This window comes from Platalea leucorodia, assembly GCF_965183815.1.
Source record: "Platalea leucorodia genome assembly, chromosome: 2".
Lineage (NCBI taxonomy): Eukaryota > Metazoa > Chordata > Aves > Pelecaniformes > Threskiornithidae > Platalea > Platalea leucorodia.
In genome coordinates, this window is record NC_138824.1 from 46,444,052 (window position 1) to 46,458,347 (window position 14,296).

At 36.0% G+C, this 14,296-nt stretch overlaps 1 protein-coding gene across 21 annotated transcripts in view; it reads right to left on the bottom strand.

The window, feature by feature from the left end:
• The window catches only part of MYCBP2 (MYC binding protein 2), a 209,429-nt gene that overhangs the window by 124,205 nt on the left and 70,928 nt on the right, over window positions 1-14,296 (bottom strand). For 18 of the 21 annotated variants that reach the window (XM_082304014.1, XM_082304012.1, XM_082304032.1 and 15 more), the window contains exon 18: window positions 7,548-7,655. The exons of 2 other annotated variants lie outside the window; for them this stretch is intronic. In XM_082304014.1, the coding sequence (XP_082160140.1) occupies window positions 7,548-7,655 (108 nt within the window). Of the gene's footprint in view, window positions 1-7,547; window positions 7,656-9,236; window positions 9,300-14,296 lie in introns of those variants that run through there. One more of the 21 variants, XM_082304022.1, reaches the window with a different exon arrangement.

Genomic DNA, 14,296 nt, shown 5'->3' on the forward strand with positions numbered 1-14,296 from the left:
ACTGTTCTAGAAATAAAGCTATTTTCTAGTGATGGCTGAGTACAGAAATTATATGAATCTCCATGTAGTTTTCATCTGTAAAGGAACAGTGTATATAGGTATTAAGCAATGTTTTTGAAGAATTCGGTTTAATAGCATACACAAAGTAGCCCTTTGAAAATGTGAGTGCCCTTCATCAAAAAGAACTACACTTGCACTACATGTTGGATATGTGTGAAAGGGAGACACGGTAAAGGAAGTGTCTGGCTCTCAGAATTGCTGTGGGATTTTTGAGGTTTTCCCAACAGCGTCAGTTGTGTACTACCAGACTGCATGCACATTAGAAGAAATGTTTCTGAAGGCCTGTCTGCAGCTTTTTTTGTATTAACAACAAAAGCAAATACAAAGAGACAGAGCCACTATTTAACAACAAAAAACCCTGAAAATACATAATTTTTCCTCCTAGTCATGTAATTCTGCCTTAACATACTCCTAGTATTTTAGTTAACAACTTGGCTGCTATTTCTCACAGTACTTTTGAACTTTTTATACCTACTTTTGCATTCTAAGGGCTAATATTGCCACCATAATTATTTATTCAGCAATCAGACTACTTACTGCTTCCGTCTTTCACACAAGCTTTTTGGACAGGAGCAGCAAAAAGCTAATTGTTCTGGACGTCTACCGGTGGCCCCTGTCTCCCCTCCTCCCTCAATCATTGATGACTGTAATGAAAAATGTGGAAAGGCACTGTGGAAAGGCACTTGAACAGTCACCTGCCAGGAATGCACATGTCCAGTAAGTATGTGTCGTGGCTGCATGCACTTCCTACGATGTAATGAACTAGACACACGGCAACCATGTCACCTATGCACAGTTATATTAACAAAACTTAGTAGAAGTTGTATTCTGGTCACGTAACAGTGGCATATCAAGCGATCTGCAGACACCTGAACAGGTACCTGTGCATTTCCTGCCTCGTCATAAGAACAACATACTGCTCTTAAGTGCTTCAACAATTATGAATAAATAGTTGAGGACTGCTGTTTTCTTAAATGATAAATATGTGATACTGCCTTTAAATACAAGATGATTCTAGATATATTCCCATTTTTTCCAAAGCTGCAAATGAAAGCATAACACCATATTACCCTTAAGGAAACACTAAATACTATTGTGCAAGATGTAGAGACGTTCACATGAAACAAATTTTGCAAATCCTTACCTGAGAAATAAATTTATTTTAAAGGAAAAAGTTTTACAGAGTTGGCATTTTCAAATTCCAAAGCTAATTTCTCAAAGCCTTTAAGAATGCAGGAATGGAAGCAACTGACTTCTATACAAATCTTGCTTTGCCTAAGTGTGAAACTTGAAAACTGGAAACGGAACTCCTCTCAGGCTTCTTAGCGTGGTCAGTAACTGTCTCACGAGTTTTGAATTGGCTGGATCTTCAAAACTTGATAAGCACTCTAAAATAATTCATGTGTAGTAAGTACAAAACCCTTGTAACTAAAAAAAGTAAGATTCAGCTAGTCTTGTGTAGGGAAAAAAAAAAGGCTTTTGACTGAAATATACAGAACTAAATAGAATATCACTACTTACCTTTAGAGCATACTTTAGGACTATACTGTTTATTTGTATACTCCACTACATGGCCAACACATATCATATTTTTCTAGCAGCACTGGCCAGGAGAACCAAGTTCTACAAGCTCTTATACTTAGAGATAACGCTGCCAATAAACTGGGTCATCCCCTTTCCTTTCAGTACTTTCAGAGTCAAAATTTTTTTAGATATGTGAGTGAAAAGTGGATGCAGAAAGTTTATTTGCACATGCCTCGAGGAACAATTGTAACTATGGAGATACACATTTGCTTTTCTTCAAACAATTGTGCACGTATTCATTTCACTAGAAGTACTATTAAAACAACTGTTCCTAAAAGGGAAGCATAGAAAGAAAGACTACTGAAGCAGACACTCTTCCGGCTGAATGTATGGAACCTTGTAAGCAGAGCAAGTTTGTACTTCCAGTGTTATCCAACTGGACTACCACTGAATAGAAACTGACTCTTTCATCTCTCTGAGAGAGAAGAAAGCACCAAGGAAAAGCTCCGAAGTGCTTCCTGCTATCAACACTGAGGGGTGGGCTCCATGAACAGCTTCACAATGATGCGTTTTCATCTTGGTTATCTTATACAGTTGGGGAAGGAAAGCAAGATAACTGGAAATACAACCAACCACCCCCCTACCACCACTCCATTTCCCTTAGGAAATTCTTAACTCCTGAAGACAATTTTTCACTCTGCGAAATATGCTCAAAAGTTGTGTTGTCATTGGTACCACAAAAAAAAAAAAAAAAAAAAAAAAAGCTGCTTTCCAGGAATGAAGAAAAAGCTCATTCAGTCCCAAAAGCAAGTGAAGTCATAACCTATAAATGAGAGTTCTGCTGGAAAAAAAAAACCAAACAGCATTGTTACAGCATGGCATCTCGGACCCTTGGTTCGGACCCGAGGAAAGACATTTTGTTACTGTTCCTCAGCTACAGTAAGGGTGATGATATTTCATTTCTCACTGACCATCTTTGGAGGAGGGAAAAAGCGCTTCTAAAGATGTTAAACGCATTTCTTCTCCTCACAGATGAAAAGCTTTAATGCAATACAACTGTACACAAAAAATCCTTAGAATAACTGTCTCTCTATACCACATCATTTGCTAACAAATTTTTGTTCAGTTCAGCAGCGATTACCCAAATAAAGTATATCAGTCAAGTTACTGGTTAGTAGCTGTGATGTTCAGCCCTCACAGGATGTTCTGAATGCCTTAATATCATCTATAGGCTTTATACACAACAACTTTACTTGAACAAATCAGCCTGTGACTGCAGCTTCTTGGCTGTCCATCACAGGCTTCAGCTGAAATATCTGTAACCAATATTATAGCTACAGTGCTGCACGGAAAGAAACCTACCTCTGGTTGTGAAAATCATCCATCCTATGAGGGCAGAAAAAAAAAAGTAACTCTGTTGGATGCTTGAGAGGTTGCTACAGAGCTTACTTGAGCTTATAGGTGAAATTTGATATGCAGAATCACAAGTGCATAACACTTATGACAATGCGATAATAAACTTGCATTCTAATTACAAACTCAATAATAACTGTGTCCTGAATTTTTGTACCAGTATCAGCTTACCTGTTCAGCTCAGCCAAAAAGTAAAGGCAAACAGGAATTTACTGGCCAAATAATTTATTCCATTATCGGACCTGGATGCAAGTAAAACTGCAATACTGAGCAATGGCAAAGCACCCCCATCATCTCCATGTGCTTATTTTTCTACGCTGTATGAATACAAACCAAAAGAAGTGTATTTGACTGAGAATGTGAATTCTTAGGTGTTTTCTGTTACCCAGATAACTCGCCAAATAGAAACGTATGTTTTGGAGGAGCAGAGATTGACCTCTATCCTCTTTCTAAGAGACGACAGAAACTAGGAAAGCTACTTTCAATGTTGTCTTCTTAAATTAGGTATTCAGCTTTAATTCACAGGTGGACAAATTTTATGAGTTAACTCATTCTCCACAGATACCAAAAGGACCTCACAAAATGACAAGAACAACTTTTCAAGTCATTTAACAAAAATGACTTACTCCATAAGTTATACAAGTGGTGGGTTTCTTTGAGAGACAAGGAAGCATCAACAATTTCTAAACTCCAGAGAATGAATCAAAGCTGATATCAATGCTATACTTTATCCACCTATTCAATACAGGGAATTTCTTCAGCAGTTTCTTCTTCCTCTATCAGATACTGCTGGTCCTGCTTTGTTTATGATTTGCAATGGTTCACAGGCATAAGTCTCCATTTGCAGTACATGCCATGAAGAGTTATTCCTAACCTCTTCAAAATTCTGGGCAACTTCACTTAATTAAATTTAACCCTCCAAAAAGAATTACTGAATGATAGGGATGAGAGGGGCTGGTATGAAAGAAGATAAGCAAGTCTGAATAGAGAGACATAACTCATAATAGCAAAAAAAGCATGTTATAAAGAAAGTCAACTTTGTTATTAGTAATTATTATTAACAAATTAATATTTGTTGTCATGATAACACATGACAACAGCTGCTGATTATGTATGTTTATGAGGTTTGACATACTCTCGTATTCTTCAGGCCTCAAATTCCAAGAAAGTCCTTGTCTAAAGTGTCTCCTTATTGATGACAGTGTGTAAAAACCTAGTAAAGAAAGTGGCTCTGAAATGGTTTTGGTGCAACTTTTATCTTCTTGAGCAAAGAGCAAAAGTCTTAAGCAACGTGTCTTCAGTTGTGTTTTGAACTCCTTTAGGAACACTTAGCACATGAAAACAAGACTACCAGACTATGGAAATGTCAATATGAAACATATAAAGACTCCAATATCATTCACTTCTGTTAAGTCTCAGATGTAGGTTTTTATTGTCAGCTGTCTTTCTCCAGTGAGTGGTTCAAACTACTTTACCCTTCAGACAGTGTATTTTACAGTCAAAAACTAAGTTACAAGTAAATTTTCTTGAACATCTGATAATTTTGTATTAGCGTTTACAAAATGGTTGATATATAGCTTGTTCCGTCCATGCAGGTTCAGCTTTACCTAACCTTTGTCCTTTTGAGGGTATTTGGTTTCATACTGTCTAGTGCATTTTTTGCATTGCCACTACTCCCAAATACAGGAAAACAGTGGCATTTGTTTGCAGAACCTTAATTGACTCAAGGAGCTTACTTTGTTTTTAATTGCTACTCAGTTCATTTCTACAGTTGAGAAAATTCTACAGACTTTCATTAATCTTTTTTACTCAGATCCCCAGTGATGAAGTCCACAGAGATTGGAGATGCAAACTGGGAACTCACCTCATTAAAGAATGAGGATGAAGCACAAGCTCATTTTTCTTCTTAGTGTCAAAGCACTCCATGAATACCAAGAAGGTGATATCTACTCCTTTCTATCTATACTTGTGATGGAGACATAGACATAGATCAGAAAGATTATAATTAAGCTTAATATGCATTTTTTTAATAATAAGGACCTTCATACGCAATCCCTATAAATGTGAAATGAGTAGATGACAATGGCAAGCTTTTCAGAAAATGGGTGTTTTGATGACGCTGAAGGAGTTTTCGACTGGGCAATTCAACAGAAGAATTCCACAAGTGAAAAACATGTAGATTTGATAATATGTACAAGTACATATCAAATATACTTTTTTAATTAGGCCATAACTGTCAGTCTGGAAGAAGCTGTTCACATTCGGGTTTAAATATCATTATCAAGAGAAGTTCTGCAGCTGCAAATGGAGAAGCAGGAACAGGTACCAGCAAGTTTAGTACTGGCCTCATCAGTACTACCGGTCAAAATAAATTTTCTTTGTCCGAAGACCCTGAAGGTCTGGTTGGTGTAAAGAGTTACAAGACTACTTTAGCAGAAACCGCTGCAGTAAGAATGCTGATTTGGAAGGCATCACATTTAAAACTAAAACAAAAGAACATGCTGATTTCAATTTTATAGTGTCCTTTTACTGAAGTCAACATCCCTGCCTCAGACTGCTTGATTATTGCTTTTACATTCTATGTATAGTAAAAGAGGCATGCCTTTTAAAATGAGATATACTACTTATCTTTTTCATGATTCCCACCTTCCCCATTACTCTGATAACAACCCACTTCACCAGTTTTCCTTTTTCCCTTGGAAGCTCTTCCAGAAGTTAAGGGGTATTTCTAGTTTCCAGTGGAATTTATGGTCGTCTTTTGAGAAACAATCTTCTGAAGCAGAGAAGGGTCTCAAAGTTTACTTACTCAAAGATGTTATAAGCTTCCTTGTCTGTTTAGCATGAGACACAGAGAACTAAAAGAAACTCAATGTTTCTTCGCATATAGTCTTCCTCAAGGAAAAATAAATGTTCAGTTCTACAGAGCACATCTGACAAAACCTTTCACCACAATACAGACCTCTGCATTGCTGTTAAAACTCCAAGAAGCAATACAAACCTCCAACTGACACTAATGAATATACCTCTTGTAAGGAGATACTTGAGCTGAAGTGAGATCCAACTGCTAACACCTGCAGAAAACGTACAGACGTGGGCAGGATGAGTGTACTCCTTTATGCACTTGCCTGTGAGGTCAAGGGCTTGCAAGCAGTGCAACTAGCAGTAGTATCCAGCTCAAGAATACTGGTCATCAGCAAACTGTCACTCAAATGACAGCATTTAGGTTGTGTATGTTTTGTGTTTCAGCATTCAATCTCTCCCAGGGAGATTATGATAGGTTATTCTATTTAATCCATCAAGACTTAAAGCTCAGATTATATGTTTTCCAAATAGATTGAATATATGTTATGGCAATACAAAGGATTAGATTCTGCTTTCGTTTCCCTAAAATAAACTTAAGACAACTTCGTGATCCAGTATGTTCATAACTAGGTAGGTCTATCACCCGCACACACTGAAATCATATCCCAAAAGGCTTCAAACTGTCATACAATTTGTTTGCATACATGCCAAGTACTATCACTAACTTCTGTTAATTCAACTGAAATGCCAGTCTAACAATTCTTTTCATATTTAGCTATTCTTTAAAAAATAGTTGAAGCATTCTGGGCCCTCACCATTTTAGGAGCTTTATACTTACTTTGATCAGGTCTGTAATCTACATTTTACATATTTATCCTTTATATAGAAATGCATATGTACACACGCATCTATACAGATATATACAAAGTACGATCAGATTCGATACAGCTCAACTTTAATAAATTCAGTTGAAATTTTTAATAATACACTACCTCTTCCAAAAAAAAAAAAAAAATCACTTATATCTGAACAAATTACACATTCAGAAATTCAAGGTATTATGAACTGGCCTTCCAGACATATAAAAATGTCAGAAATATCAAAGACACTTCCTTACTTACATTCCACAAAAGAACATTTAACTCAGAATTTTGCAGCATAATTGAATATTGCAGCATAGAACCTGTACTTTGATTTGTATTCTCCCCATTCAAAGCTGGTTAAAAAAATAAGTGCTGTTTACATTATTTTAAATATCTCATTTCTAAAAAAAGGCTTGTTAAAAGATAACATACCTATGAAAAATTTTATGCTAGAATTAACGAGTCTGAAATTGGTATGTTAAAGCAATCACCCTAGATATACAACACAAAAAAACCAACACAAATGCAATGCAGCAGTCTGAGTCCCTGGAAGGTGCTCAAGTTTCCTATAGTAAAATTAAAGAATCTTAGGAATGAAACAGCATTAGAAACAAGAAGAGACACACAGAAAGACAACGCATATTTCATCAAAAAAAAAGAAGGAAAGAAAAACCAAAGATGATGCAGACTACCAAACATCTACACATTTTAAAAAAAGGTCAACATTTAAATGCGTTTTCTTTCTCCTCAGGTAACAAGATGCTAACAAGAAGAAAGGCAGAACCCATTTTGTGCAGTTCTTTGAAAAGACAGATTCAGCGCATGGAAGAAGTGACTGGGAGGATGGTCTTATTTCCACCCTAGCCAACAAGGAAGACCAAATACCTTTGTGCTTGTCCCGTTTATGCTTTAGCTGTGCTGGATGGGGTCTGATTCTGGCTAGAGCCTGTTCGCGATGGTTCATAAAAATAGGACCAGGAAATACAAGGGGGCCTGAGGAGAAACATTTTGCACATGCATAGGAAAGCTCACAAAATGGAAACAGTGTGTTAAACAAAATTCAAATTAAAAGCAATGAAAAAAAAATGAATAATAATTATATAGTAATCTTGTTTTCCTAAATTCAAAAGGCCCTAAATACGAGAAAGTTGCCATTTCTTGTTAACAAGACCAAACTATTATGCAAAGAAACAATAAATATCCCACAATGAGTTTTACCTGAATTTGTAAGTATGCAACTGCATCTAAGCAATGGAAATACAACAGACTCACACTGGAGTAAAATTTCATACCAAATATCCATTACTGCCTTTAACAGTTAAAAAGATTAATTATCATGCCTTACATCCTACAACATTACATTCAAAATACTAATTTGGAATAATATCATCATATCAATGCTAAACTTAAAAAAAATATAACCATACAACTGTTCATAATTACCGTATTTAAAATGCAGAGTTATCACTTATAAATAAAACAGCTACCCAAAACCACCTGTTCCATGAAGAAAATCATTCAAATCATATGATTTTTTTCCTTATCTACTTACTAATTTTAAGTTATTTTTAAAATATTTCCCATCTATGTAAAGGTCTTCAAGAGAAGATTTGTATTTGAAGAAAGCAATAATGTATGCATTTAAAATTTTCTCCAGACTACTTTTTCTTTTTAAAATCTAGACCCAAGCAGTGCTGTATTAAGTTTAATTGAGGCTGATTATATGTAGGTCATGGACCAGCAATTTGTTCCTTAAAACTGTACTTTTCCTCTATTTTAAAGGCTAAGCATGCCACGAAGAATTTCTTTGGAGGCATCTCCTTCTTCCAGAAGTCTCACATTCAATGGAAACCAGGAATCAGGAGCACCTAATTCTGCCAAGTGCCACTCTCGCCATTCCACAGGTTCCCAGACCCAGTCCTTACGTGAACTTAAAAAAACCAACCAACCAAAAAACAAAAAAACCCACCCAAACAAACCCAAAACAAAACAAAACACAACAAAAAACCCCAAACACCCCAAATCAGGCTTTGTGTCATGTTATAAACAACTTACGTGAAACTTTGAAAACAAGTATTCCTCCTCCTTCCCCCAAATCATTGATACTCTATTTCCTTAGCTAAACTTTATTGACAAGTTAATGTAGGCTAACTTTTCATCAATGCCCATTGTCTCTGGTTTCCTGCTGTCAGCTTTAGTCCATCAGTTCCTTCACTAGTAGTAAACAGTACAGAAAGAAATTTAAATGGAAGTTAGGCCAAATCGATCTAGCTTTAGAACCTCCAGATGAAGAAACCTGTCTTCACACAAAGAAGTTCCCAAATTTTAGCATTAATTTAGAAAATTAAAGACGTTTTAAAAATCCACTACTGCCTTTCCCCCTAGCTTTGAGATTCATACATGTGTTAGCTAATATAATGGCCAAAAACCTCATTAATCGTGTACGTTTCTACACACAGCATAGATTTTTTGGTTTGCTTCTACTGTATTTACTCTCTTTATCTGAGAATAGGTCCCCTTGTTAATTAAGAACTCCTTTTGATGATCAAGAACCTTTATTTGCTTTTGCTTTACCTTCATCTTGCAGATTCTTCCTTTAGTTGTCTTGTTATTGCTCCCACTTTTCACGGTCTCCTCTCAACTGGAGCTTCCATTTAATAGATGCATTTTTGGTAAAGATTACTTTCTGCCAAGCCACTTGCCGTGTTTAATATCCTACTTCCCAGTGTTTAGACTTACACAAAAAATCATACCACGCTTTCCTTCTTTCCAAGTTGGAGGGGCGATACTGAAGAGTATACTGAGGCAGACCAGGAAAAGGCAAGAAAGGAGAGAGAGTGACAAGCAGATTATGAAAGCTAAAAATGTTTGAAGGACAAAAGATACATGGGAAAGCTGGATGAAGAACAGGAGAAAATAAGGGGGGGGAAAAAGTAATAAGACTTGCTTACTGAGAAGTTCCTAATGAAATGAAAAGCCCAAGAAATAGAGAATGGACATCACAATATGACAAAAGTGGAATGCAGATTAGAGAAGTTGCAAAAGGAGATGCAAGGACTGCAAAGAGTGTGGCTTGAAGCATGTGGATCTAAGATATTTGTGGGTGATCAAACAGCAGATGTGATCTCTAGATAACTGAGGCAAAAAATTCTGAAGTTCCAGAAAATGCCTGCACAACAAACAGCCTAGGGGAGAGACACAGCCCTGAAGGCAGCCTTTGGCATTTTAGTGCTAAGAACAAAGACGGCAAAAAAAGTGAGGATTTCAGGAGGACAGAAGGAAGTGAAGTACGTTAGGGCGAGTAAAAGAACCACAGGAGATTTGGGAAATGGAGAATGTTTAGGAAGCAGAAAAGGTTGCTAGCTCCAGCATGGTGCTAGCACACAGCTGCCTTTAGTTGCCAAGCCACTCATCTGAATTACACTTCCCTAGTCATGATGACAACTCTGTAACGGTATCTAACCTCCTGACCAAAGCATCTTTCCTTCTGGGTATTCCTATATACTCTACATTCCCACCCATTATGTAAAGAACCTGAATCCAAAATAAAGTTAAATGCAATATATCTCCATTTCATAATAATTTGTATCCAATCCATGTAACGGGATGTGCAAGTCTGTCATCCTCTTTGGCTTTTTATGCATGCTAAATCTGTAACACAATCATCATATGATAGGAAATATCTACATTTTGATTACATTATGATGCCTGCCTGTTCAGTCATGTGCTGGCACGATGTAAAGTACCTCCTCTCTCTCCAAAATAACACCACAGGAAACAAAACACTAGAACACTTCATACAGACTGCATCTGCTCTCTGCTTACATCTGAGGTTGCCTGTACAAAGGGAGCAGAGTTTAGGTACTAAGAATTATTCTGGTGGAACAATTCAGCCATGCATCAGACACTTCCTTCTTTTTGTTTAAAAATGCCTGCAGAGTATTATTTGAAAAATTCTTCTAGAAGCCTCTAACATAGATCTACACGGGGAATAACGACCTATTACTATTCTCAGTTATTTTAGTAGCTCAAGTTACAGAGATAAGCAAGGACAGTCACTGGCAGACTGTAGTGCTGCTATTTTAAATCAGTTGCTATATGAAGCAAAACGACATTCACACTCTCTCTCTATTTTTTAAAGAATGTTCTTCCATAGCTAAGCTGTGAGGTGAAATATCCCTAGCCTAGGAAACATCAAGATTAGCTTTTCTTTCTTGGTCCTGCAGGATCCAGGCCTTTCAAGATGGATCTTGTCTGGCAGTGAATTAACAGCATAAAGGAAAAAAAACATTTATCCACAGAAATAATTTCATATTCTAGCAAAATAGAATACATTTATTAAATAATGCAGCGGACTACAGGAAAACATACACAATTAATATCATCCTACATGCTTTTGCATTCTCGGCCATCTAAGCACTTAGGCAGAACTATCAGAGAGTTTACTATTCAATTTCAATTTATAGTACACGTTTTGATTTCTTTTAGTATCTTTCCCTAAACAAATGCTATTTGGCAAGCTGTGATTACAGACAACTGAAATCAGTGATCTCAAATGGTGACTTCTACACCAGTGCACTGAATGTAGCAGGCTACCTGAAAAAATAGTACACGACCACACAGTTGAAGATTGTATCATGAGGAACATACAAAAGCAGTATAAATTGAGGTTGCACAGGAAAGTCCTAGGTTGGATGGCACTTTATGTTGTAAAAACCTATTTTTGGCTTCTGGAATACTTGTAAGAGAAGACGACAGGTGTTGTTTGGGTTGTTTTTTTAAAACAATAAAATAGGGAGGCAAATCCCTAATATAGAAAAATAGTTATCTAATAGGTCAACAGGTGGTAAATTTTAAAGAAAAATATTTCAGAAAATGAAATTGGGGAAAAATGCTTAGTTTCAGTTCCACTATAAGTGGAAAACATTATACTGAGACAATGTCCCACCTCTATAGCCTTAAGGGAAACAAAACTTAATATTCCTATGAGGGAGGAATAGTAGTTAAGGTACATGTTCTTTAAAATTGTATTTTTCAGACTATGAGGAGCAATTTATTATTATGGCAGAAATATTCACAAAGAATGTCACTGTGCTGTGCAGGCAACTAAGGTTAACTGCAGTATGCTTCTTTTGTTCAAAACATTGAAAATAAAAACAGGATGCATGCCTCTTCCTGTGCTCTTAAAGCTCTTTTCTACTAACACTAAAATCATACAAATCAGATGTGGAAGAAAAATTATTAGGGCTTTTAACAGGGGAAAAAGAGATGCAGACTAGCAGATACGAGCATGCAGGGCAATTTGGGTGTGAGAGGGAATGAGATGGAAGTAAGTTTTATGATAATCATCATTTTGACACTTTCTGTCTTCTGAATACTTGACTCTGTATACATTGTTAAATAAATGTGAAAGATGCGTTTCTGTATATAAACACATAAGGTAAATTAAACCACTAAATATACACCAGAACTGTTCTCATTGAGCCTATTGTGAATCTGAATTCTAAAACTATAATAGAAATATAAAGATTTCTACTTTAAAAATCATTTTATTAACAATAATCACCTCTTTCAGACAGAAATCACAAACTCAAGTACAACAAGTACATAGAATCATACCTGCTGGTCATTAAGGACAAAAACCTACAGCTTTCTCTTGAAAGCATTCTTAAACAGAAAGTCACGTATGGATTTGATACTGTTTCAAGTAAAAAGGGGGTTTTTTTGCTTGTTTGTTTCTGGTTTGTTTAAAGAAACTTTGAAACAAATATAACCTCCAGGTCCTGAAAACATCAAAATAAATATTTAACTAAAACTACAGAAAGAAGCTGCACTAATATTTAATGAAGAATACTGCATTTGAATAGATAGTTCTGCTGTATATTTAGGTCTATGTTCAGCAATGAACAAAGAATAGTGTTACTGACAAACTGATGCCAAGCCAATAGCGGCTGGGGGAGGTGTCAGACAGATTTATACAATATTCAGCCCACCACAGTAAATATAATTACTGAATCAGTTACACTTCAGAGAAATCAAAAACTGCCCAAACACAGGCAGCCTCAGATAATATTGTCTCAATACACAGCACTTTTGACTAAAATTAATCAATTTCCTGTGGGGTTTTTTGTTGTTCCAAGTAGAGTAAGATTGAAGAAAAATAATTTTCCCTTTCTGTAAGGGTATCAAAAGCTAAACCTTGGTTAATTACACACCAAATCTGTACCTCAGTAATGATCAGCTAAAGGTTTTACATCAGAGGTTGAGAAAGAGAAGTAGTGAAGTAGCAGTGAACCACAAGACCATATAAAGAGTTATTTCTGTATTTTTTAGCTTATTAGTTAGTTTCTTTAAAAAGCTATTGTCACATTCTCACAGCCTTCTGAAAAAAAACCAATTATCTTTAAATGATAAATTGAAATCTTTGACTACTTCTAAATTCTATTACTTCAAATATCAATCCGAAAAAGTCACAGGACAGCTTTCAAGATTAACTCACCCAGTAAATGGTAATCTTATATTCATTGCATTAATTGTACAATGTGGCCCACAGATTTCTGTAATCCATTAAGACTAAAAAAAATTGGTGATTGATAGGAAAGGAAAAATAATCTAACCATGTTCTGAACATTCTAACATACAAAACTTCCTCATTACCATGGAAAAGAATAAAGTGCAACTACTTCTAGGCTCACCTCCCACCACTCCCATCAAGCTCTGTTGTTGAAAAACAACAAACATTTATTTGTATGGTACACCAGCTCCTTCTCTCTCATCAGAACTTAAGAGACAGTGAAAAGCTGAGAAACATCCATCAATAATTGTGTTGGGAAATCATGATTTAGCATAGAAGCTGTGATGAATACAGCTGGCTTTATTTCTCAAGAGGTCATACACCAGACTCAAAAATGTTAACTTGATTTTGAGCCCTCTTCACTGCTCTTGCGATAGCAATTAAGCTAGAAGCAGAAAGAAGCAGCTGAGTGAAGTAGCTCTACCACTGTCACAGAAAAGAAGTAAAAACGGTCAACTGAACACACTGTACGTACTTGTTGCACTGAAAAGAGCAAAGAAATATAACCAATACTAAGAAACTCTTAAGTTTTTTGAAATAACAGATTTATTATCCCAAACTGAAACACTTTTTTCCACTGTTAATTTTAAGGATCTAATTTGTCACTAAAATAAAATTTCTTTCTTGAGTGAAGCAACATGAATAACTGGTTCTAAACATAAAAAATATTTACTGGTTACAATTCCATCATAGCAAGTATAATCTAATCTGCTGTGACTGCCATTTTGAGATAAAAACCAGAGATCTTCAGCATAAGCACCTAAAATTTCTGAAGTTACTTACCACTCGGCGTGGTGCTGATGAACAGCATATATACAGGTCCCTTACAACAGGCTACTTTGACTTGGAAGATGTTTGAGAGATAAGTTAACTGCTCTTGATTGCAAATACAGTAACATTGAATTAGGCCACCGATATTGTAGCTATTAATGACAACTTCTCCTTCCCAGAATATTGAAATTCATACTTTATATTTGCAGAAATATGCAAATAAAGATAGCATACTCTTCTTTTTCCATACAAGAGACCACAACTGACCTCGTGAAGGGGTTAAATGATT